General features: G+C 50.5%; 1 protein-coding gene across 2 annotated transcripts; it reads left to right on the top strand.

Annotated features, from left to right (window-relative positions):
• MRPL21 (mitochondrial ribosomal protein L21) lies at positions 1-15,699 on the top strand. Of its 2 annotated transcripts, XM_064453148.1 has the most exons (7): positions 1-68; positions 1,847-1,907; positions 5,769-5,854; positions 8,908-9,071; positions 10,604-10,656; positions 14,693-14,796; positions 15,466-15,699. In XM_064453148.1, exons 1-7 carry the CDS (start codon positions 35-37, stop codon positions 15,528-15,530), a joined length of 567 nt encoding a protein of 188 aa, XP_064309218.1. In that variant the 5' UTR covers positions 1-34; the 3' UTR covers positions 15,531-15,699. The 2 variants fall into 2 exon arrangements, with proteins under 2 accessions (XP_064309218.1, XP_064309219.1); XM_064453149.1 differs by lacking the exon at positions 1,847-1,907 and having other exon boundaries at positions 25-68.
• Positions 15,700-25,978: the final 10,279 nt, after the last annotated feature.

The following is a 25,978-nucleotide window of genomic DNA, read 5'->3' as shown; positions in this document are numbered from 1 at the left end:
GGGAACTTCCGCTTCCGGGGCGGGGGTCACCGCGATGGCGGCGGCGGCGGCCCGGCGGCGGGCGGCGGGTGAGACGGGACGGGACGGGACGAGACGAAGGGCCCCGAGCTCCGCTGCGGTGGGGCAGGGCCGGGGGCCGCGTCCCCTCCGCGGGCCTAGCGAGCCCCCGCGGCTCCCCGAGCGGAGCGGGGCTTGCCCGGCCCCGCGGGATCCACGGCACGCACCTGGCGGGTCACCCCGGCGCTCTCCCCGCGGGGCAGAGCCGCAGAGGCGAACGGGGCGCAGAGGAGGGCCTCGGGCCTTGGAGCGGCCGGGACGCCGCGGGGGAGCGTCAGCAGAAAGGAGAATCGGCTTTACGCACCCTTTCCCTATCCCGCCATGAGCGGTGCCGCAAGGTCCAGGGGGTGCGGGGTGCGCTGGGAGTCCAGCGACCCCTCCCTTCCTCGGCGGGCTGGGAGGCTGGCAGGGGTTTGTCCTGGGAGCAGGGGTCGTTCGTCAGGACGGGGGGGGCTCGGGGGGCCCGGCTTTGCCTCTGGGTGCGGTTTCTGCGTCGGGGGAGCGTGACCTTGGTGAGCTGCGGCCTCTGAGTGAGGTGGTTACGTACCTCTTGGGAGGCACGGTGGTGTTGGGTTGGTGGTTGGACTTGATGATCCTAGAGGTTTTTTCCAGCTTTAATGATTCTATAAGACCATGGTTCTAAGTATGTTTGGTCTTAAGAGGTCCTTTCCGGTCCCTTGTATGGTTCTTGCTTTGGCTAATGGGTGACAAAGACAATGTTCCTGCAAAGAAGCTGTGCGCTGTTTGTCTTTTAATTAAGCAAATTGTTCTAGAAAGCATATTGTTGTCTCTGAGATAACACAGGGATAAATCCCCGAGCGCGTGTTTTTAGGCCTTCATCTGTTTCTGCTAATTAACAGTGTGTGCGGGCCAAGCTTCTTTCCAAAAAATGCTGAACCTACACTCAAAGTGTAATTTAAGTGGTACTAAAACACACTCTGAGTATTTGCCTATTGGAACGGTGACACAGCTTCACCGTTCTGGTGAACGTTCGCTTGTGCACGTGTCGCTCTGAAAAGAGCAAATACGTTTTTCTAACTCCCATCTGCCGTTGTTGTTACTTGCTGGGCTGCATGGCTCATCCGCGCCTCTTGCTGGGAAGGAAAAGGCATGTTTGGGGTGGTGAAAACCCACAGACGGGAGTGTTCGAACCAAATCTGCCGAACCTGCCCCGCGCTTCCATTCGCTGTGTCTCACCTGGCGTTGCGGTGTTTGCTCGGGAGCCGCAGGGCCAGTGAGTTACTGGCAATGTGTCCTGCCTGCCTTCTCTCTTTTCGGAGTGAAAGCTTTGTAAGGCTTAGTAGAATTTTCTGAGAATCACCTGGTAGATGTTCTGAATAGCTTCCCTCCCCTTTCTGGAGGGCCCAGAGGGCTGGGAAGGATCCTTCCAGGAGCATCAGTTAGGGCTCAGAATTAAGGGAGTGCACGACGGAGTTCCTCAGGCCACCTGTTTCTCACCTTCGGTCACGTTGTTTGCCAAAAGAGGGGGATGCTCTGAGTGTATCTCTATGAAATTGTGGTGTCTAGCTGGAAGTGTCACTTGAAATAAGTGTTTGCAGTGGGAGGCCTCTCGTGCTCTCCGCAATGCTGCGCACAACTGACGGGCCCTTTCTCTTACCGTGTATTGTGTTTTGCTTCCCCCTTTATCTCTGCCTGTCATGATAAAATGGAACAAAGCTTTTACAGCGCTGTGACACTTCAGCATTGCTGTAATGCTGCCTCACCAGGGACTAAAAGCCCAGCAGTTGCTGATAATTTTTAATTCTTTTTTCCCCTCTCTCCCTTCTAGCCTTCTTGCTTTCCTCTGCGGTGCGGCACCAGAGTTCCCAGAGCACGTCACTGCAGCAAGGGTAATGTCAAATGGCTTTCTGCTTTGCTTTTTGCCCCCTGAAACACTGACCTTCCTTGCTGGGGGTGGGGAGGGTGGCTTGTGTTTCCTTTGGAAAGGCTTGTCTGGCCCCTTGGTCAGTCTGTCACTTCCCAGTAAGTTTTGGACTCTCTGCCTACCTTCAGTCACCTTTGCCAGAAGGACAGTTCTGTTGATTTGTGAAATTAAGCAACAGAGTCTAGAGACAGATAATTAGATGATCCACCAAGAAAAGGGCTGCAATGTGGGCTTAGCCCATAGTAGACAGCAGGGACGCCACTCAAGTCAGGGCATTGCAAACTCCCCAGCTTTAGAAAGGGCTTCAGCTGATGCTCATCTTTTTATATACAGGTAGCCTACTCTGCAGGCAAGGTTTATCTCCTGCCTGGAGCCTCCGGTATCTGATAAATACCGAACTTGCACTGCAGTCTTCATAAAATGGGGTTAACAGCCAGGAAGCCTCAGGCTTCGTTTGTCTGAGCGCTTTGAGAGCTGCTTGTTTGTGGCTTTTTGCCTCCTCTGCTGGGATCTCACGTGGCGGTACCTGGTCCGAGCTGCAGGCCGTGTTGCTGCTTGCTTTAACCAGGAGGGGACACTGCAGAAACAGAGAACTCCTGTGAGCAGCGTCGGGGAGAAATGGCAAGGTTTGCTCATTCCCTCGGTGCTGTTGGAGGGTGCAGGGGGCTGGCCTCTTCCCGCCGTCCCGGGGCGTGTGGGAACACACTGGGGATCTCTGCCTCTGACACAGCGCCCAGCATTATTAGTAGACCCCTCAACAGACCCACGAAGCCTCGGTGCTTGTGGTTATACGCTTGCTTGCAAGTGCTTTGAGTTTCTGTTAAATTAAAGCCCCCTGAGAGGCCTTGCTGGGCATTACAGACTAAACCGATCAAACGCAACTGCTGCTGTGTTAATTTTGCCTTCTGTCACTAGCATCTAATGGTTTTTTCCTGAATATTTTATGCATTTTATGCATCCTGTGTTATTTGTACGTCTCGTTTGTGAGGGAGATGGTATTTACTGAGCAGCACCCTTCTCTTCAGATTTCAGAAACCGGTACCTTTCTGGTCATCTCGTTGCTATCCAGGGTGCATCTCCCTCCTCTTTAATTCTATGATTGTCTTTGTGGTATCATAGATTCCTGCTTAATAAGGAGCTATGATCCGATGCCTTTCGGTCACAAGCCTCTTTCTGAGCAAAGGCATTTGGCAGCTCTCGGGATAATCCCTGAGTGCTGCAGGATGGACTTCTGCCTCCTTTCCCTGCCCCCAGAGCGTGTACCGCAGTTCTCATGAAAGCACTGCATGTGTGAAGTACTGACCCTGGCTAGAGTGGTGCTTTTCTCTCCAGTTCTTTGGGAACAAATCAATAGTTTTTGTAACTGGCTCTTACGCAGAGGTGTAAACAGCTGCCTCTGGTCCTCCTTGTTATTGCTCCTTGTCCTAGAGATCTTAAAACCAGCTAATTATAAGCAAGTGACATTTGCATTTTTTCCGCTCAAACTCACACTGTGAGTTTCACATAGTGTTTCATTTTTGAATTAATGCCCTGTGGCACATTTGAGCAGCATTAATTGTTGTTGAGGTCTGATGTTTTGTACGGGGTTCTTGTGATTTAGTGCTGTCCGTGCCGCTGTCAAGAAAGGCAGCGTGTGCGAATACCTGCGGTACTGACTGTACAGGGCTTGAGGCGGTCAGGAATTAGTTCAGTTTTGAGGCAGAGGATCCCTCCCAGTGACAAGCTTGAGAAAAGCAGAAAGCATCCACCGTGGCAGCTAATGAGAACATGTTGCTGGCTGCTAGCTGAAACGCCCCTGGCAATTTTCAGTCTTTCGTTCTGTATCCGTTCTGCAGCCTGCTTGCCTTCAGGCCCCCAGTTTATTCACTAAACCGAAGGTGTCACTTGTTGTGCCAGCCATATACTATTTTTGTAAGTGAGAGAGTAACATCTGAAGTGTAGAAAGTAGAGCAGGCTTCAGGTAAGATACCTTCTGCACAGAATTTGTCATTCAGGTGACGGTGCAGTTTGAGCTGTGGGTGCTCCCACGATTGTATCGGTGCTGAATGATCCTAAAGGGATGCGCCTGTGATGCTCAGGAGTCCCCCGGGCTGGTCACCAGGAAGGTCTTTGGGGACCAATGCAACGTCTTGGAACAGAGAGGCACGGTTGCAGAGTGTTTGAAAAGAGATGTTATTAAAGCGATTCTCTATCACAACAGTGGAAGCTACCCTTTCAAGAAGAATAAGGATTTAATTTGCACCTTTTAGCAAAATATCTCGGTGCTCAAAGCCGTCATAAGGACCGATGCTTGTGCTTGGCTGGGTGGGCGGGGGGCGGTGTGTGCTCCCGCTCCCTTCTGTGGTCTGAACCGAGATAGGCATGGGTCTGAGAGGTCTCGTTAGACGGCTCTGCTGGTCCCTCCCCAGTGTGGTGTCATTGTAGACGGATGTGGTAGCAGCACAGAAGAGGCTTTTGGGCTAGTGTTTGTTGTATTAAGTGCTGAATCACATTGGGCGTGGGAGAGGCTGTTATTGCCATTCAGGGAGTGCAGCTGTAAGTGACAAAAGAAGAGCAGCCTCATAACTCTCCTGTAAAGAACCCAGCTGTGGTCTTAAGGCCCTCTCTAAACTATCTATTTAACAGAGAAGAGCTTCAAAAAATAGAGGAAAAAAGGATGTGTGTGAGTCATTTGTGTGTAGCACTCAAGGCTCGTTTAAGAACGCTCATTAGCCCTCCTTCCCCATCAAAGGCGCGTTCCCTCCTTCCGGATGCTCCCCGCGACTGGGTAACTTCAGAGCTTTGTGTTCGCTGCTGAAGTGGGTTGAGGAGCGTCAACATGTTCAGCCTCTCAGCTGTGGTGGAGGGAACTTGTATCTATACCTGGAAAAAGTTTAAAAAGAGCCTTTTATCTAAAACTCAGGGGTAAGCAGGGTTTAAGGTAGGCCTGTTCCCAATGGAGTTGGTGACAAAATGAGGCAGTGGAAAACGACCGGTGGTCGATGAGCTTCATCACCACTAGCACACCGAGCTGCAAATCTCAAAGTCAGGAACAAGTGATAACCTAGCCTGGGTTAATTTTCAGTTAACTTTCAGTCTGCTTCTTTCTGCACTCTTCCTTTCTTTCAAACCATTTCAAATAACATCCTGAAGTGGGCAGTTAAAAAAAAAAAAAAAAAAGGAAAAAAAAAATCCGTTTCCCCATCCCGAATATTACGACAGGATGGCAGTAAAGCAAACCAGCCGTAGAGGCATTTATCCCTTTTTCTTTAAGTTTGCTGCAATTCATGGTGGACCTAAGTGGCGTTAAGCCCTGCGAGCAGCGACTGTGTTTGTTAGAGCATTTGCAGGTTGAACTTGGAAAGGAGACCAAGTGTTTTCTCCATGGTTTTGAACAGCCTTCTGATACAGGCTGCAGCTCCAGCACTCTTGCGGCATTTCTTGTCCCACTGGAGCGCTTTTGCCAGGTGTTGGGAGGAAGGTCTGGTGACTTTGCCATATCCAGTGTCCCCCATCGGTTTAAGTCCTAGGGAGGTGACATGGCTTTGCCTCGCCTGCCACCCTCTGTCCAAACACTTAAGTCCGGAGCAGAAAACCTCACCTTGCTCATGAGCTGCTACAAATTGAAAGATGATATGTGGGAAGTTGCTTTCTGGCCACAGTGGGCTTTGGGTTGAGTCTTTCCTACTGACAAATCATGAAGTTTCCTGCAAAACTTCTGCTCCCCCAGTGGAAAACCACTTCCTAATCCATCTCCAGCTTCTTTTACCTTTTCTTCTCTCTTCATGTTTTACATCTCTTGACAATATCTGTTTGCTACAAGTGACTCTTACCTTATTGTTCACAGACTTGTCGCCAAAACATCTCTGACTTCACCCCCATGGCCCGAAGTGAAACTTCCAGATCCGGCAGAAGAAGCCAAGTATCATGCAGGTAAAGGTCTCCAGTCTCCACGTGAAGACCAGCACTCCAGTATTGCCATTGGTGGCCTGACTGAGCATAAATAGTGTCTTCAGTGATTGGGGCTAGTTTTTATTCTTCATATTTTTGTCTAATTTCTGGCACATGTTAGAGTCACTGGACTTGTGCTCCAGCTGCACTGGGGACATGGGTAGAACGTGAGGTCTCCTTAGTTTATGACAGCGTATAACACTCCCAGAGCAATCTTACCTGATGTTACGTGTTGTTTTCTAAAGCACGAAACAAGCCTTTTGGACAGGAGAAAACAATTGTTTTTCTTTTAATGAATAAATGAAAAAGCTCAAGCCAGCATAAGCAGTTGGATGGTGGGCACATCAGAGAGCTGGTGTATTTTAGCGCATAAAACAGGGCACCAGAGCCAGCATAAGCAGTTGGATGGTGGGCACATGAGAGAGCTGCAGAGGTGTGACATAAGGCAACGAGCAGCTGGGAAGTGACATAATGTTTGTGAAGGCATTCTTGTCGCCAGATCTAGTCAGGACCGCTGAAGGCAGCCATGGTCCTCCCGAAAGGAGCACGTGGGCCGTGCAGTGGCCAGCCGCACATGTCGGTGAGTGACGTGCCCGTAGCTGTTCAGCAGCCATCCTCATTGCTTCGCCTTACTAGAGCACATCGTTCTTCCACTGGTGACCAGACACAGGTTCCCCTGGCAGGCGGGGATGTGCGAATCAAATACAGGGAAGGCATGTGTGTCTCGTCTCCCACTGCCCAGGCGGGGCTGTTGTCATCCAGACCGTGCTAGGGGTGGTAGTGGGGAAGCCGATGTGTACAGGATGTTTCTCAGAACTAGGCAATAATGAGCCCCAGCGGGTGCGTTTCTTTTACAGCACTGTGGTGGTGGCAGTTAGCAGCTGTGTGCTTCGTGCAGGCAATGAGCTCCTGTGTATTAACAGGCAGTCTTACTGTCTCATTGCACTAGCCTCTGGGACATCTTTGAAAGGCACCTGACTTCTCTGCTTTCGATGGGAGAGACCCAGGAAGTGGAGGAGAGGAGTCCTTTTACAAGGAGAGGGTGAGAGGAGAACAGCTGAGTTGTGTCCCCGTTTTTCCAGAGTCTGCTACCATCTGGCTGAAGTGTGTTAATCACTGTGAGTGATGTGCTTCGGAGAGAGCCTCCTGCTCCAGGTCTCCTCTCTGGCTGTTTTTCACCCTCCTTTTTATCTGCTTGGCGCTCCTGGGGTTGCTCAAGTGACAGATGAGCGTTCTGTCCCTGAGCATGATTTGACCCAGCAGTGAACCATAAACTGCTCAGTTTGATTTGCTGAAGCCCTGTGGTGAACAGGGCCCATGTTTCCTTCACTGATTCACATGGGATCCTCGGGGCCCATGAGATTTCCGTGCCTTGTAACCTCCTACTGTTTATGAACTTGTATCATCATCTCCTGGCTGTGCTTATCCAAAGCAAACAGCGAGAGCGTTTGAATTCTGCCTTCTATTTTCCTGCTGGCTGTGGAAACAGCCATGGGTATTTTAGGAAGGGTCGCTTCACATGGTGCTGAGGCACAGGCCATGCTAACAATCAAATGGTAACTTCGCTTGGTGTTTCCAGTCACTAGACGTGTTTGGAAGAGTTATCCACAGCTTCAGAGCTCAAGTGCGGTGAAGAAAATGGACCTTTTTCGGTTATGAAAAGATGAGAAAGCCCCGTGGGTAGAAAGTTGAAATTTGACAAGGAAATAACTCTTGTCAGAGCACGACTGTGTTTTGCTGAGAGAAAACTGTAGGTCAGCATTTTGAAATCTTGTTTTTGAAATGTTGAGCACAGGACTGCTGATATACCTGGGTTAGAGCTGGAAGAAATTTATTGTACCCGTTGTGCCGTTGAGGACGTAACAGAGAAGGGGTTTGTATTTTTTCTCTGGACTTTTTGTAGCGGACGGCTGTGAATCAGAGGAGAGAGTACACAGTGGGTTTTTCCTCTGGGACAGCAATTCCAGCAACACAGGAGCTAAACTCTTAATCTTTGTGGGAACCGCAGCAGCTACTGCCTTGCGGATAGTTTCTGTCCTTACCTCTACCTTTAGGAGTTTGCATCTGCTGGGTTGAAACTTGGACACTTTCAGAGTGTTCCTGTAAGGACTGAGTTTGGTTTGACTGGCTGCTGAATTCTTGTCTGTCCCAAATGGATGTTGTTTTGTTTACATTCCAAGAAAAAATGATTCAGCCACTTTTGAGGACAATGAAGAAAATCTACTTTCCCAGTTACAGAAAAGTTGCTCTTTTGCTGAACAGCTTGAGAGGGTGGAAAGCTGCCATTTGGCAGGGGGATGGCAGTCGTTAAGCAATACCTTTCCCATAAAAATTGGGTTTGGCTTCACGGAACAGGAAGCTGATCACAGAGATGGGGTTTGTTCGTGTGCAGGACCTCGTCACTGGGGTTTGCACTGCTCCTGGCACCCGCTCTGCACGCGTGTGCGTATGGGAAGAGGTTGTCTGGGAAGGAGTGAGGGAAAGGGCTCTCCTGCCTTTGCTGCAGGTACAGGTTCTCAGGCCGGGCTTTGTTAGTATGCTGGAGGCCTTTTTCCCCGTGTACTTTGCTGAACTCTTCCTGATGTTCCTGCGTGCCTTACGCTGCGTTCAGAGTCCTGGGCCTTCCGCATACCGCTTGGGAATTGAGGGGAGCTGCCCTCCAAAGGCAGGGCACGTGGACAAGCACTCTTTACTGGAAGGCTTGGTATCTGAATATGGATATGAATACAGTGCATTTTAGGAAGCCTAAGAAATAGGCCGAGAAGGCAAGTCTTAGATTAGCTGCACAGGATATATATTAGGTGTTTACTTACGCATGGGTCTGCCAGCAACTAAAATACAAATAGGTCATTCAGTTTACAGAAGGGAGGCTCACACCCGGTCAGACATAACACTGCTGTTGATCCTTGCTTAGAGATTCCCAGAAGACGAAAGAAGTTTTGGTGGGAGAGGGTTGTGGCTGAACTAGTTTTGAACAGCTCTTCTCACCGTGTTGTTTTTTCTACCCTGACTCCTTCCTTGCGGTTTGCCAACAGAAGTGGTACAAAAGGTGAACAAGATGATCGCCACGGGCCAGTACGGAAGGCTCTTCGCTGTGGTCCACTTTGCCAGCAAGCAGTGGAAAATAACCAGTGAAGACTTGATTATGATGGACAATGTGCTGGAGGCTGAATGTGGAGACCGAATCCGGATGGAAAAGGTGACGTGCCGTGCTTCCACGGTGCCTTTGGTGCCATGCTGTGTATGGGGCCAGAGCAAATCACCTGCCAACATTCCTTGAGGCAAAACTCACAACCAGTTGTTAAAAACACATCCTGAAGAGCTCCTGTTAGATCTCCCGCTCTTGCTCCAGCTATTTGCTTTGCCTTAGCTTTGTTCCAATTTCAGTTACTCTGTTAGTGATAATATTATTGTGTTTTTTTGTTGAACAGGGTTGGAATGAGTTGTGCCAGACTCTGTTAGGAGACAGATTTTTGTTGTACTAACTTCATCCAAAAAAAAAAAAAGAAAGTTACAGCAGTTGTTTCTAGAGACGCCAGCTAAAGACTGTGTTTACCTTGAGACTCCCAACACCCAAAATACTTGCAGTATTTCCAGAGGGACTGTCACTGCTCAATGCTTTGCAAGATCCTTATCACGCTGAGTGTGTTGGGTGGAGGGAGAGAGATGGTACATGTAGGGGAGAATTGCCAAGATGCAATTCAATATCTTTATCCTTAGCCGTGGTTAACTAGCAGGAACTTGTAGAGGCTCATTAATCCAAATCTTAAGTGAAAGATTATGAAGTGGGATTCCGTTGGCTTAATCGTAATGTTGGTTGTTAGAGCCAAGCCAGCAGCTAAGGAGAGCCGGGCAGTTTTTCTCCTCATCCACTGCTTTGAAGTCCAGTTTTGAGGCAGCTTTTCAGGCGTGTCTTCAGCTGCATCCTGATCTGCGTGGAGTAGCCAGCTAGGAATGCAGAGGTCTGGATGGGAGTGAAGAAGGCAGAAAACTTGCCTAACCGCCATAACCCTTTGGGGATTTCACTGGCAAGTATCTGTCTAAAACAAAAGACAGAACATCACACGGCCATTTATATGTTGCTTTTAACTGCTGCTGTACAACTAGCATGGGGAAGGAGGCAGCCTGTGAGAAACACTGCCTCTTTCCACGATGCCCTCTCTACTGTCCTGCCTGACCCTTTAGGTAGGCAGGTGGCTGCAATGCCCTGAAACAAAAGGGCTAGTCCCTGGGGTGGTGAATCCCCTCGAGATGTTCATTTCTTCATTGCCTGTCTTGAGGCCTCACGGAGGAGAATGAGGAAAGTGTTTCTTTACTGGGATATGTAGAGATTGCTATAAAAATCCAATTATTTTAGGAGCTGCCATTCATTCAGATCCCACACAAGGCATATTGTTGTTCTTTCATGTGCTTTTCATATCTTTTACAACTGTCGGTGAGCCAGAACGGAAAGGTTCAGTGTGTTCCAATCAACGTGAAAGATACTTCTAAAGCATGTTTTAGTAGGATACGCTCTCCTGGAAGACTTGTCTGTTTAACGAACCTGTTTCTTGCCCGTTAGCTGCCTTTCCCCACCGTTCCTCTCTAGTAACAGTGTCAGGTTTGAAATGTGTAAAGGCCTGTTTCTAAGCAGTTTGACTCCTTTATGGTGGCTGTAGAATTTGGAAGATATTGTTTGCATTTCTGCTGGGACAATGAATCGGTGGTAAATGCTTGATTTATTTTCCATAGGTTTTGCTGGTTGGTGCTGATGACTTCACGCTTATTGGAAGGCCACTCCTGGGGTAAGATGTCTCACACAAGAAATATCTTCAGGCAATCTTAAGACAATTCTTGTACTTAATTGTAGCTTCGGGGCTCCTACCGTCCATGAAACTGGATTTATCAGCACTAGCTTTTCTCCCAGCCCTGTGGCTTTTGAAAGAATCCCCAGTAAAACAAGCTCATCAGCTCTGCTGGCTCTAACCATCGCCACAGTGCCAGGGCAGAGCAGCAGTGCCCATTTCTAAGGTAAATGTAGGCTGTTCACCTCTTCTGGGTTGGATCTTTTTTCATGGTGTAAGCCTTGTACAAACTAGCAGTAAATCTTGCTTTTCACCATCTTTACTCCCTTACCCTAATTTTGGTGATAGTCGTCTTGGAATAACCCAGAAATCCTTTCCCATCCATTAAACACTTAATCTGACTTGGGTTTTTTAACCCATTTCCTTTTGCCCTTGTCTTAACCCAGCAGGCTTTAAGATTAATTTTAGAGTTCCTAGTTTTCCCTTCCTCTTAGTCACATAGCCCAGCAATCAAAGAACTGGGGAGAAGGCGTTTACACCCTTGGCACCATCTCTGTCCCAGTGCTGTCGGACTTGCTATACAAACTGGTGGAACACCTGGTTCTTCAGCCTTTTCTTTACCAAAAGGAAGTGGTGTGTGGACCAGGGGTTATTGCTCAGCTCTTAGCACTGGCCAGAAGCAAAGTCATGAACTGTTGATTTCCCCAGGATGAGAGGTTTTAGTGGTAAGACAAGCCAAGATAAGGTGGGCTGCAGGCGCTCAGAGTATCTGGAAGCCGTGGCTGTGGTCTGGTTGCAGGCTAAACCGCATGTTTAGGTCTTGGCTTGAACTGCAGCAGCGTGGCAGAGGACGGTCAGATAGGGAGGAACTTGTACATCTGAGAATTATTTTGTGGCTGCTTGTAGGTTCTGGTTAGAAATACCGCATGGTTTCAGGCTGGTTTCACTTCTGAGTGCTTTCTGTGGTACCAGGGGCTGTTGGTATTTAAGGGTTACTTGTAACGTGTTTGTACAGTTGATAACGTACCTCAGTTGTACAGGTGGTATCTGCCTCGGGTTCCCTGCGTTAGGCAGGATTTTGAGGGCTGCAAAATACTGCAAATAGATCTGGAGTAGCAGATCGTCAAGAGTCTTTGAATTATTGCCAGATATTGCACTCGTGGAAGATTTTAGGAAGGGGAATCTCATTATTAGGAGTAGAAATGTCATCTTGCAGAAACCCAAAAAAGAGCCCAAGTTCTACAGACAGGGATGTGTCATGTCAGGCAGCTTAGGAGCACCATCCTTCACCTGGCACTCTCAGCTCATGGCCCCGGGGTGGTTCTTTGCAACTCTCAGTTTGTTGCTGGACTTGGCATGTGGCCTGAGACCCAGGAGCCCTGGGATGGGAAGAAAAACAGCCGTTTGGTTTCTGCAAGTGCTCTAAGTGTGTGGAAAGCAGTGTCAGTTGCTTGAAGCAGACCAAACCGCACATCTGCCAGCGTTAGCTTGAACTCCAGTGACTTTGGCGGAGGAGGATCAGCGGGAGGAGGAGGCAGCTGACCAGGCAGGACAAAAGGCTGGTGCGGAGGTGCTGTCCTCCCTCCGAGCTGCAGGGAAACCTCCCGAGTCCCCTACTCTCTGATATGGACTGAAGAAAGGAAAACAGAACCCAGCGTGTCACAGGCAACGTGGACTGCAGTTCTGTCATGTAGTTCCTAGTTGTGCCTAAACCACAGACATTCTGGAGAGGAGATAATAGGCTGGATGTAGACAAAGGCAGCATTGTTCCTCTGTTGTTTTAAAAATAAACGCATTGGTGAATGCTTGCACCGGTGTCTGCGTAAGACAGTTCATTACAGCTGCACTCCCTGTTCAAACTCGGAGGCGGGTAGGAACTTGTCCTGTTTTGGACAGATGGTCATGCTTTAATTTTCTGTAGCAGTCAGATACCTCCCAAGATGACACTCCTCTAAAGCCTTAAAAAACAACAGTGCAACAAAACAGAGCTGCGTGGCGGAGGCTATTCTGGGAACTTCTAGCTGGCTTCTGCCCTGGAATCTGTTAGGTTTTGTGTCTGTTCAAGTAACTTGCTGTCTGGTCGATTGGCACAAGGGTGTCGAGCGGCGTCGCGGGCTGTGTATTGCAGAAACTGTTGTGCACTTTTAAAGCTGTGATTAGAAGTGAACATAACCTTGGGCAGGTTTTCTATTTCAGGCCATCAGTTGAGTGTCCTCAGCTATTTTAGACCTGAGTGAAATGAATGGTCCCTCTATGAGAAAGTTTAGCTTATTTCTAGACAAAGTACAGCTGATGGGAACTTGTTCCTGTAGACGAACCCTGTTCTTTCTCCTGCTACCTGCCCGTTTTTGCAGTGGCTTCAATGGAAACAACATGGGGCCTTGGTCCTGTTCTTCTCCCAGACAGCCAGGCTGGGATTCAGCTACCTTCTGCAGTGGGCGAGTGAGCCTGTCTGTTGAAATTATTACCTCTAAGAGCTGTGATCCTTTAGGGCTGTAGGTTGCCTGGATCTTTTTCACTGCTTAATGACAACAGCTATCAGCCCAACTTAGATCTACGAGATTTCAGTGTGAATTTTTCTTGCCTCCTGCAAAAACCTGATCGATGTGCTTTGTCACGAAACATCTTGCTGCTGAAAGCAGCCGGCCTGACTGTCTGTGTCAGACGCTGGGAAATGTGTGACCCCCTTTTTATTTTTATGGACATTCCAGTCATACCGAAAACATTCGATAAAGTTTTCTTTTTCTTGGGCCGTGTTTTGCTGAGAACTTTTCTGTTCATATGCACTTCATCAGTGAGTTGGTCTCTGCTGTGCTTCAGCCTTTCAACCAGCAGGTCCTAGTGCTTTATCCAACAGAGAGGGACTCACCGGCCCGTTGGCATTGAACTTTTGACTTGCAGAGTGAAGCCACACTTGGATACTCAACTGTCTCAACAATACCCTTCAAGATTTGCTTGAAAGCGTGTCAACAGCTATGAGTAATTCGGGGGGATGGGATGCTTATCTACAGATCTGTGTCAATGTTGCTGCTTTTGGCTGGCTGCTGCTCAAGGCCTAGGACAGCTAGTGTGGTCCAGTGGCGAGAGCTGTATCAGGGGGAGCTTGGCTGTGCTACTGCAAGCCCTGGCTCTCCTGAGAGCAGCGCAGAGATTTCAGCGACCGGGTCGCTTTATCTGGCCTGGCTGCTTTCCAGCTTTCCCATGTGATCATCATTAGTGAGTTTCTTACATGCCTTTACAGTCCAAGCCTGTGAGAAGTCAGTGGGAGTTTAGCTTTCCCTTTGCCTTCAGTGGACAGGAATTAGACCCAGAAAACATAGCTCCCTAATTATAGTGGTAAAACGCGGCCAGCCCCTGGAGTGCAGTTCATTCTTTGGTTTCTTTCCGAGCGTTGCAAAGCCTGCTGTGTATTTCAGTAGTGCTGTTGGGTGCTATCGCTGGGCTGAGTCTGGATTACATCCTTTAGCTGGGATGTCAGGGTCACCCAGTGGTCTTTTAAAATCTAGATATGTCTGTGTTCTTCTGGGCTGGTCACTAAATGCAGATATATCAGTTTCTCTCCTCCAGCTGTCCCTCCCTCCTCCCTCAAGGATTTGATCTCTAATACATATTACACCCCAGAGAGTAGATGTTAAGAGAGATGGTAAATGTCTCAGAGCCTTTGGCCTCCTAGTGACCTTGCTGGAACAGTTAGGCTAGATGGGTTTCCCCCTCTACCCTCCTTAAGCGCAGACAGAGTCATTTGTCAGGAGGATGTTCTTTAAATGTCTCTAGCCACGAAGTGAGCATGTTAATGAGTTTTTAATGGTAATCTGCACTGATGCCGCATGAAAGAGTGTCTCTTCCTTCTCCATTGTGGCTGCTGATTAAAACCACGCTTTCCAAAGCTTCAGTCTGGCTCTTGTAGTTCCTGTGGATGTGGGCTCTGTAAGGCAGGGTGTGTTATCTGTGTGTCGCCTTTCCCCAGAAACCTGCTCACTGATAGGGGGAGAATGTAAACAATTAAAAAGTTATACTTTCAAAATTTATTTTAAAGGAAAAATCTCGTCCGTGTGGAGGCTACTGTGATTGAAAAGACGGAGTCATGGCCAAAAATCAACATGCGCTTTCGGAAGAAGCACAACTATCAAAGGAAGAAAAGTAAGATGAGCACAGAGCTTCCTTCCCTGCTGCTTTGTTGCTGGGTCCGGTGGGGGGACGTGACACAGGGCGGTGGCTGGGGAAGGAGGCTCGGTCACCATAGCCCCAGGACCCCTCGTAGCACTGCACCTCTTTCCCAGCCCGCTGCCCCAGGGGTGCCCACGGTGACTTAGTATTCCCTTGGCCCCCTTTTGTTAGATAGGCTCGCAAAAGACCCTGCTGAAAATAAATGCCCTGGGCAGAAAAGCAGTCTTGTTCTCTTTCCCCCAGCTTTAACTATTGGATATGTAATCACAGATATTAGCAAGTCTTAACAGTACCCTGTGGCAGGCTTTTTGATTACCAAATGGCTGCCCCCTCTCAGATACGACTGAGAGAGAGAAAAATTACAACTTTTTTTGTGGAGTGGATGCTAAAACCTTGACCAGCCTGACGCCGTCCCACGGGAGCTCTGCCTAGACCTCTTGTTCACGCCACACCACTGGTGTGCAGCTGTCCCGCCAAGGTGGCAGCATCTGCCAGCACACCCCCTCTCCTAGGAACCATCACGCCTTGGCACGCCGCGGGCTAATGTAGCTGAGCCAGCAGGAGCCTTCCGAAAGGTACGCAACAGTTTTGTGCTGCCATCTGATCTTTTTTCCTTTTTTTTTTCTTTTCATTCTTTTTCAGTCATCAGGAACCCACAGACTGTCCTTCGGATAAACACCATTGAAATTTTCCCCTGTTTGTCATGATTGATCGGGTGGTATTGTGTGGCTTAAGTTTATTATTGCTTTAGGCAATTATGGAAATAAAACTGCCTTGTCATTGGAAAGTTCTGGACTTCTTGCTGTTGTTGGAAAATGGAAATCTATATGTGCTTTCTTTTTAAAACAACAAAATGAAGTATTTTTTAAACTATTATTTCAGCCTTGATGGTGTTTATTTGTGAGGAGTTTTAAGCAGCCCAGGAGCCACTGCTAGCTGTCAAGCTGTGTCATGCCAGCTGGGTCTACCTTTGCCTGCCCACCTCTCTATGTACTTTAGGAATTCAGGCTCTCAGCTGCATCTTAAAAATACCTTGGGCTTCGCTGGCTGTGGAAGGAAAGGGCCATCCGCCTCCCCAGTCCCAGAGGTGAGGCCCTGAGCCTGGAAGGCAGAATATGTGTATAATTAGTCAATTTGAAGAGCCTGTTGCTGTGCGTAGTTCTCTGCATCCCTGCAAGCTTCCCTACCCCGAGACTGTGAGTGCACGTCAGACTAGCAGGGAGGCAGGCCTGTTTGGGTGAGCTGATTTGCCCTCTGGAAGTGCTCGTTGCTCTCCGCTGACTGCAGTTAATTCACTGTAAATAGGCGAGGTGTTTTTAAGAGAGCTAAGTGCAGTTTTGCTCCCCGCCCTTTTTCCTCTCCTGACAAAAGCCCTGCTGCTCTGTGCATGTAATTGCTGGCATTGTATGGCTTCAGGGAATATCCTGGGATACAGTGTGCCCCAGAGCAAACGTGGGGCTGAGGAGAGCAGTGAGACAAGATGACTGCAGGATCCCAGATCTACTCCCAGCTCATGCTCAGTGGTGAAAACCCTTCTTAAGGATTAGCAACAGGAGATGCAGCTGAGAAGTTGCCCTCTTAAAGGTGAGCCAGAGAGTCTATTGCATAGCAATAAATTGTCTGCGTGTGTAATACCATCAAAATAACAGATACCACTGGCTCAGGAGTGATTTTGTGCCTATTTCACAGACTTGGTGCTTGGCCAGCTGAGTGTATTTGCATGTCTAAAGCTCAGTATTTTCTCTCCACTTGGTCTGCAAGTCGAGTACCGTCACCTACTGAGCAGCAGGTTCAGCAGGCTTATTCAGCCACGGTCTGCATCTGTTTCTGGACTGTAATAACAACGAGGAAGAGTTTCCTAGAGCTTTCAGCAGGCTCTCAAGTAGCTATCGGGTTCCCTACAACTACCATGAGAAGTGATAACTGGGCCCTGCTCACCCTGTCACTTCTCCAGGGAATGCCTTGCTTTGAATGAGTCAGGAGGAGAGTCTGCATATGGGTGCCCTTATGCACCCCCCGTGACTCCTTCGCAGGGCCAAGGTTGCCCACAACCCTGTACTGAAGGAAATGCTAGTTTTGAACATAATTATATGTGGGTCTCGTCCTGTCAAATCCCACAACTCTGTATAAACCTTCAGGAGATCACTTCAGGTGCAGTGAACGGCAAGCTTGATGGCTCAGGCTGTGTTTTATCTTGCCTGACTTCAGCTAGAGAAAGATCCGGGCGTGCTTGGGTTAAGTTGGTTCTCTAGTCGCTGGAGAGAGATGGTCATCTGCAGAGGCTGACTCATCTCTTCCCCTTTAGGATCAGCTGGCACGAACAGCCCTTGGGAGATGCTGTTCCTTCTCTGCTGACTGTACGAGGAGGTTGGACACCTAGGTTTTAAACAGCTAGCGGTAATATGTGTGCTGGGGCCTTTCTGCGACCAGCCTTGATCGTTGCATCCTTGTTTCCAAGCTCTTGGACGTGGAAGGCAGTGGGGGACACCCCTCCTCCAGAAATCATCTCCCCCCTCTTCCCCCCTCTCCCAGAGGTGGCCCCAGCTCCGCGCTGGGACCCCAGATCCCAGCAGTGAGGCGACGTACTCGTCGCGGGCTGGCACGAAGACTCTCGCAGTGACTGCCTTCCAGTTACAGACTGTTCACAGTCCACAGAGGAAGCAGCATTGCCAGCTGAAGCAATTTCACTGCAAACCTCACAGTCCCTCTGTTTCTTAAGGCATGTGAGTGCCAGGGCTAAGAAACAGCCTGTGTGTCTTGGCTTTGAGAGGATGTAGGGGGAATTTTCTGTCCTTCCTGGTTATGGAGAAGCACTTGAGAATAACAACAGAGGCTTCGAGGCTCAGGAATACGGAAGGAAGAGCCCAGTGTTGATTCAGAAGAAACAGCAAATGTCAAGTTGGTCTGTAAAATTGGTCCCCCCAAAAAAGTCTTTGGGAAATGTAATTCTAATCCGAGTGAGATACTATATGAAATTAGGGTGGCTTCACAGTGCTTTTGGGGGATCAAAATGCAGGAAGGGAAAAATTCAACCAATATCAGGAAGTCTGGATTTTTGTTTTGAAAATTTTATATCATAAAATCAGAGTGAAATATTCAGGTTTTATTGAAATGATGTGTTCAGACTGAGGCAAAAGGGGATTATTTTGGACATTTTCTTCAGGGGAATTTAAAGGAAAAGCTTTTTGCTGTTCCAAGTGGAAGCACAAATCCCCAGTTCTTCTCTGGAGTGAAGTCGCGAGTCTCCATTTGGCTTCACATACTGAGGGGTGGCTTGCGATAATCCTGGCTGCTCGGTGTGGTTTGCCACACTTAAATAGTTTAAGAGCAGAAATTTCTCAACAAAGCAGGCTCCCTCCCCCCCCCAAGCACTGATTCATAGTGGAAATTTATCTGCTAGGACAAAACATCTTGTTGGACAGCACATCAGATCAGGGTGGAATTTGAGAGATGCTTTGCGCAGAGCCCCTGAAGATTAGGCATCCACGTGGGTTAGACGAGAACCAGGCCTGAGCTCCTGCCATTCAGCACCTCTAAAGCAAAACTGCGGCGTTTGTCCCCATAATCTCCCCTTACTTAGTGCTCTTTGACTCTGTGTAAATAAGGATCCGCTGCCCGGAGGGAGGCTCGAGAGCCAGAGCGGAGGGCGTCTGTCTGCTCCGAGTCAGACCCGAATTCCAGCACGTGCTCCCTGCCCGCGGGCCACAAAGCCGCTGGCTGTTCTGGCTTTTCTCTCGCGCTTTCGAAGAATGTCGGTAGGGCTCCGCTTCGTTCCCCGGCAGGAGGACAACAGCCTTTGCAGCGCTGACGTTCTTCCACAATAAGGAAGCGTTGTTTTCTCGCCAGGCGGGAGGTGCCGTTGCTTCTCTGCCAGCTTCGCTTTGGCCTCGCATCGCTCTCGCGTCCCCCCGTTTCAAGCGTGAACGCCTGGGTGCAGCAGGGTGGGTTCCTGGCTCTGCTGCTCTCTGGGCCCCAGGCGGAGCGTGCAGTGCCCCCAGGACACCCCTCGCTCCCCCCGGTCTGTTACCGCCCTGGGGGGGCGCAGGGAGACGTGTAGCCAGGCCCTAATTAAGCGTGCGCTGTTGCACAAGAGATCAATGAACTGGCCTGGCTGAATGTCAGCCCAGCCGTGACCTCATCCTTTGCCCTTTTAAAAAGCAATGGACCGTGGCACTTTAATTCGTCTGTGGCTGTGGGATTGTTTTCCTCTCCCTCAGATACGGAAGCTTTCAAGGGTTGCATTTGGAGCGTGGTTTCAATCATTAAAAGGTTAATGCTGTTCTTCTAAACCCTCCAGCAGGATGCGACGCTTACGGCTGCTGGGGTGCAAAGCCTGCCCCTGCAAGGTGCTCGGAGCTGTGTTCCGCATCCTGACAAGGATAAGATCATCATCGCGACCGAAGGGGAGACGGCCCGTGCTGGTTGTCCCACAGGACAGCTTTCTGCGGCCTATCCCCGCAGCTCTGTCTGGACAAGTTTTAAATTACCTACGTGATGGGGTTCCTCTTCCTTCCCTTGGCACGTTGGTCTGTGTTCTAAAATAGGCTTCACAAGCAAAGCCATTTCTCGCAGCGTGAAGGCTTCCCGTTGTGAGGATCCATTACTTGTGCAGCCTAACGAAGCGTGACAGACATGGTAAGCGTCAGCGTCCTTTCTTCCCGACGGCCGCCTTCTGCAGGAAAACAGAAGTGCACGAAACTCTCTCTTTGGGACCCGAGGGCCAGCAAAGGGATTTAGCGACTTGGTTGTGATGTTTGGGTCTGCTTAACATTCTCGCGCTCTACCGTGTCACGAGCTGCAGGCGCCTATCCTGTTCAAGCAAGGCAGCTTGAAAAGTTCTTAGGACATGTCGTTCGGGCCTCTGGGGTGGAAGGGAAATGCTGTTAATATGCCCCTTTGGTGTGTTCTTTTTTTCCCTGTCAGCTTTGCGAAGGCGTCTTTGAACTCTTACGTGGAGCCAGATTTATTTTCTCAGCATGGTCTGGACACGTTTTGGCTGCACGTCGAAATACGCTTTAGCGGTTAGAAATCAGCCACAGACAGAATGTAACACCAGGAAACGGCCTTGGTTTGATTTCTCTTGCACTAGAGGTTTTATTCTCTCTTTTGACCAAAAAAATAGCCTCTTCATTAAGAAGAGTAAAGGGAATGCTTCACCACCGGGTCCAGGCTGACACAAAGCCCTTACAGAGAAGTCAGCGGCCAGCAAGCCTGGGCGTGAGCAAGCACTGGGGCTAGGTGTCTTTCATCTGTTTTCTCTCTCCCTATTTATAGAACATGGGAGAAGCGACTGGGATCCGTGTCCTCGCTCCTGCCGCGTCTCTGCCGGGCTGCTAATGCAGTATTCACACGGCTGAGGCAAAGTCAGGGCTTGATTTCGGTAGGAACGGAGCGAGTCTGCAAAGCCGCTGAGAAAGGAGAGGGCCCTGAAGGCTGAGAGCACTTTTTAATTGCATGCTGGCTTTGCTATAGCAACCAAAAATATGTTTATTGACGGGGCGGCGTGGCTTCAGTTATATTCTTGGAGAGCATTCCCCGACGGCCCCGTCCGACGTTAACTCTTCCGAGGCGTGCTGGCAGCGAAGCTTGCTGCATGCAGTTACTGTCTGGAGAGGGGCAGCGTTTGTACAGGCGTTAATGAGTGACAATTAAATGTGATGCGTGAGTTGGCAACGCGGGGTCTGAGCCCTCCGAGTGGATGCTTGGGGGATGAGCTAAATGTTGCGGGACCAAAGCTTTGAAATACCTTGGTCATTTTTGGAAACGGGGTGCCGGCTCCGAAGCGGCTTGAAATTGAGTGGGTTTCTGTGTAGATCTTCTAGTGCCCCGCACCTTTGGATCATCTAACGGAGAGAAAAGGGACCAGCTTTTGTTTTCCCTTCCTCTCCTAAATAAAAAAACCACCACTTCTCTTTCAGAAGCAGCAAGGTTCAGGTTTTTGGGGAGCTCTCGAAATAGCCAACGATCTGGGCGGGGTTTAGTTTGGACCATGGTATGGGACTGCCAGGATCCGAGGCTACGGCCTGGGGTGATTTGGTTCTTTGTCTGCTTTAGGACAACTTTTTATTTCTGCTGGATTTCTGTTTGCAGGGACATGATTCATGGGTGCCTTTGGCCTCTTTCCCAGTGCAGACTTCACATCTTTAAAAAACTGCAAGTATGGAATAGCCTGACCACAAATATTTCAACAGAAAACAATATGTACTCCACCTACTTTCATCCGGCTGTGCCGCAGGTGCTTTGTTACACTGGAGGTGGCTTATTCAGCGATTGCGGATGATAAAGCTGTGTTTCCATCGCCCTCCAGCTGAAAGGTCCCCAGCAGACGTGGGACCGCGCAGGCATCGGTGCTGAATGCACGTGTGGGAAGACACATGTGGCTTCCCACCATGCCAAGGAGATCTGTGTGTGAGGTGAGTAGGAGTTTCTCCGGGTCGTCCCCAGATGTGCTGTCAGGGATATAAACCCACCAGCTCCGGGGCCCAAGCCAACCTTTTCCTAAGGAAGTCAAGGATGTCTTTTTCTGCGTCATCTCGGAAGCAGTTGGTGTCGGATCGGAGGGTCACAGCAGCCCCATCCAGCCTGGTCACGGGTGATGGCTTTGAAGGGTGTAGAGCTGTTTTCTCTCAGAGCGGTGCTTTCGGCTCCCCACCTCGGCGGGAGGGTCTGCAGCAGTACGTGGTTACCTAGTGATCCCCGAGGCCAGAACTTCACCGGGCTGGAGGTGAGCATAACACTTGGAATTGCAGCACTTCTAGGTTTGTTGGCTTAAATCAAGGACGAAAAAGAAACAAATTTACACACGTTTTGCTCTAGCTCAGTCTACTTTTATTTCTGGTTTTGAGATAAGTGAAACAACACGGTGTTTTGGGGGGGAGAATGAAGGTGGATGCAGCTGGCCAGAGATGTTTCTCCTTCAAAGCTCTGCCGTTGGCTATCTAAGCACGTCACCGCAATGTGCTTGGCTGGATTTAAACATTTGCCGCCACAAAGAGTTTTGGGTGGACGCTGCTGAATGCACTTGTATTCTGTCGTGGAGGCTAAGGAAGTACAGGAGATTATCTTAATGGAAATACCACCTCTCCCACTCCTCCTCTGTGGGCTCTGCAGCAAGAACAGCACTCTCTGTTTCAATAACACTTCTGCGTCGCAGAGCGGGTTTGGTGACGCTGCCCTTGGATGCGGGGGCAAGTGTCTACAGATGCCCTTGTCTTCTCCAACAAGAGCCTTTAGGGGTTTAGCAAAGGGGGGCAGTGAGGGTCTAAGGACAAAAGATGGGTTGTTGCCAAGGGCTCAGTTTCTTGGGCTTGATGGGCTTTGCGTAAGGTCACCCCAGAGCTGAAAGATGCCTCCTCCATGCTGAGAGCATCTACCATGGATCTCCTGTATGGTTTCTTCTGTGTAGGATAAGGCTGAGCCCGTGAAACCTTGCTGGGTGATGTAATGTCTTTGAAATGCGTAACTGCCACGGCCGATCAAAACTAACCAAAGAGGGGACCTGGATGGGCAAAGGAGGACACTCACTCGCTAACTGCTAAGACCAGTCTAAGAAGCCAGTTGAAAGTGTCCTAAAGTCCAGCCTGGGATCTCGTCACTTGCTAGACATCATAGCAGGGCCACTGAGGTGTTCCTTGAGGGGAGATCTGCTGTCTTTTCCCTTGGCACTTGAAGAAAAGGATGAGACAGCATAATTTTCTCTGCCATTGCTGAGAAGCCTCCCAGTGGAACAGCTCTGCAAGAGAGAATGTTGGGGGTTTGGGGTTTTTTGGTGTTCTGAGTAAGTGAAACAACGCTGCGACTGTCTGGTTTGGTTTTTTTCTGAGGAAGAGGGAGGTGAGCTCCAGTCTCAGCTGGGCTCTGCTGGCCTGTTCTCTGTGACGTTCTCATGCTGTTCCGGCCGAACACAGCGTTGGGGCTCAGCTTCAGTCCTACCCACGACACGGTGGTGCAACGAGAGCTACAAATCTGTCCCTGGTCAGAGAGCTGAAGCCATGACAAATCCAGGATTGGCTCTACAAAGGGTTGCAGGAATGTGATGCAACGCAGCCGATGAGAGCTCACCGCTTCCCATTTGTTGGGAGAAAATAAACTGGAAAGGGTAACCTCTTGCAGAATTCATGCTTGGATATTAATATCTATCAGTAGACCTCATCTAGCGGAGCTGTTGAATCATTTTTCTGCTGTTCCATTCCCCAAGGAAGGGTGCGTACGAAGATGGTTGGCTAGCACTTGCCGTCGTGGGAGCTCACCGAACACCAGCCTGGGGCACAGAGGTGTTCGGTTATCTGAGTAGTCTCAGATGTGGTTTAACAGCAGAGCTGATGGAGGAGCGAGGACCTAAGTCTCAACCCACCTAGCTCTGAGGGATGCTTCAGCTAAGCTTAGCAAAGCTAATAGTGGACTTAACCTAGCCTTCTGCTAGAAGCAGAGGTGAGTTTTAAGCACCTGCCACGGGGGAGGTGGCTCCTGGATGCACTTACCACAAGTTGGGATGCACCCAGGCCAAAATATATACGGACACTACCCAGGGCACACAGCGTGGGAGCTGTGCTACGTAGCCCTGCTCCTTCGCACCATAGTCGTCACGGCTTCTGGTGGCCAGATGACCAACTTTCCTAGCCGAAACCCCCCTGGCGTGCTGCTGCCTTCGGCGGAGCCATCCGGCAGCTCGTTCTCTGCCGTTGGAGTGGGAGATGTGCTTCACTGCACATCGGCGCTCTGTTCCTCGCTCCAGCTCACAGAGCGCAGCAGGATGCACACGCTTGCAGAGGGAGGAGAAGGGGCAGAACTGTGAGAGAAACCGCCGCGGGTGGGGGAGATACAGCAGCCCTTCTTTACAAGCAGAACCCGCGCTGGAGGCTCAGGGCTGCTCGTCCGCGTCGGCACGTGCATCCCTCTCCTGCCCGATGGAGATGCACGTGGGAACTGACGGGCCGCCATGGCGAGGCCGCGAGTGGTGGTGGTTCAGCCGTGCAGAAGAGGGGAGGTGAAGTGATTTTCCCAAGGTGATGTTGGAAGTGTGTGGCAGGGCTGGCAGGTGAATGCAGCTGTGCTGATGCTGTGCTTCAGTTTTAAGTCCATCCTTCTCGTTCCCGCATCCCTGCAAATCCGTGCCCTTTTAATGCAAGCAAAATGAAAGCAGGCAGAGATGTATAGGTCGGGACTGCTCGGCCTCCAGCACGGCACAAGGCTGCGGTGCTAATTGCTTTACCAAGAGGCGAGGGCAGCACGCTCCTGCCGCGAGGGACTCTCGCACAAGAGGAACCTGAACAGCCTCTGGGAGCAGCGGAAATAGCTGTTCTAGATGCCTCCAGCCAGGAGGCCAGTTCCTGCCTTCCAAAGTGCAAGGGTTGCTTTTCCATGAAATCTGACCATTTTTTTTTGTCATGAAACTTGTAGGCAAAGAATTTTCTCTGCGGCTTCTCCCTCACTGTGAGATTTGGCCAAAACCAGGAAATATATTCAAAAATGGTATTGAAGAAGACAGAGGACTTGATTGCAGACATCTCATTTCCTTAGGAAATCAGGCTAAAAATAGGAAAGGAACATAACGGAGACTTCTTTTTCTTGACACCCCCCTCCCTTCCCCAGCTGGGAATCAGCTTTTGTCCCAAAATCTGAGGTTTATTGCTCTTGCTGTTGTCTTCTGGGCTCCAGATGTAGTCAAGCCGTGAACGTGTCTCTCGTCAGCTTTGGAGAACGGGTGCAGGGACACGGTTGTCGCGCGCGGCTGATGCACAGAAAGGCACGGGTGGGGAAGCACATGCCAGCTTGCGATGGCAAGGTGACTTTCAGGGGGAGGTGTGCTGGCTCTCCGAGGAGAGGCCTCCGGGCTCCTCCAGGACAGCCCCTGTTCTACCCAGGGCCCCTCTCTCCAGCCAGAGCTTTGTCCCGGTACAATGAACAGCGATGGCTCTCCCGTTGGCAGCAGCAATGCTTTAGATAACCCTTCTCCCTGTTCAAGGTGAGACACCCACTCAGGCGCTGGTTGTGTGCCAAAGTCTTCTGCAGGCATCAGCGGTGTTTACTTTCGACACATGATACGGTCTATAAATATTGGGTGGGTTTCGTGTTACCTTGAGCACCGTCCAAGGCGGCGCGGATGGCCTGTGCTCTGTTGCAAGCAAAGTCACCTGAGACAGTCGGGCAGAGAGATCCCAATGCCAGAGAAATGACTAAAGCCTTCGGAAAAGAGACCGAATCCCTAGTGCAGGCAGTCAGCTGCTCCGCACCCTCGCTCAGGTCTGTTCTGCTGGAGTTTGCGGTGCTGGTGTCACCCGTGCAGCTGCGCCCTGCGGCGCGCTGGGGACAGTCGAGACATTGCAGGTCTTTCCCCTCATCCCAGCACCCCGTGGCCCCACAAGACGCAGCCGTGCCCGCACTGGCTGCTGCTCCGGGCAGTTACACGTTACCTGTGTCCACACCTGTACGTACACACGCACACGCAACCCCTTGCTCTGCAGTACACCCTGAACACTGGTATTTAATACAGCCTCGCAATGCTGCTGCACCAAAGCATGTGCAAAGTCTGGTTCCAGGCCTGTTGCGGAGTCTTAGCTTTTCGGTATTGATGGGGGTTTACTTGCTGATTTGTGCAGGGCCAGGACTCGATGTGCAGGGCTGGCGCTCGATGCAAGGGCTGGGTGCTGTGCTACCGCCCGCCTGTGGAAAGCAAGCTGGGTCTGCCCAGCCGAGCTTGGTGAGGACCCGAAATGTGGGACAAGGGGGGAGGCTGGGGGCTGAGCCAACTTGCCTCCATTAGCTTGTCTTGCCCGCAGACGTGGCCGCAGATGAAGCCGTGATTTCACGCAGGGATCTGGGGGGAGGCAGCACCCTGGCCGCGTTTCCCCACCTGGGGAGGTGTTGCGCCTCTCCCCCGCTCCTTCTCCGCTTTGCCCCCTTTTAGGTGAGCAGCTGCCTTTCGTTTGGCCAAGGGTCCCAGCGAGAGCCCCCCCGGAGCTGCTTGTGTGCGGGGAAACCGAGGCGGGGGGCCCGGAGCGCCCCTCTCCCCGCACCGCCGGCGTCCGGGGCGAGGCAGCGGCACCCCTGCTGCCTGACCCGGGGGCACCACCCCCCGGCTGGGGGGGGGGGAGGAGGAGGAGGAGGAGGAGGAGGAGGAGGGCACCGCTTGGGGACCGCCCGCACCGAGCCCAGG

This window comes from Phalacrocorax carbo, chromosome 5 (genome assembly GCF_963921805.1).
Source record: "Phalacrocorax carbo chromosome 5, bPhaCar2.1, whole genome shotgun sequence".
Lineage (NCBI taxonomy): Eukaryota > Metazoa > Chordata > Aves > Suliformes > Phalacrocoracidae > Phalacrocorax > Phalacrocorax carbo.
The sequence above is the reverse complement of the archived record's forward strand: the minus strand, read 5'-3'. Positions and strand labels throughout refer to the sequence as shown.

Bases quoted from the DNA above. Each gene is read 5' to 3' on its own strand.
- MRPL21 (XM_064453148.1), top strand. From the start codon at position 35: ATGGCGGCGGCGGCGGCCCGGCGGCGGGCGGCGG. The intron at 69-1,846 runs GTGAGACGGGAC...TCTCCCTTCTAG, and splicing joins GGCCCGGCGGCGGGCGGCGG to CCTTCTTGCTTTCCTCTGCG. The intron at 9,072-10,603 runs GTGACGTGCCGT...TATTTTCCATAG, and splicing joins ACCGAATCCGGATGGAAAAG to GTTTTGCTGGTTGGTGCTGA.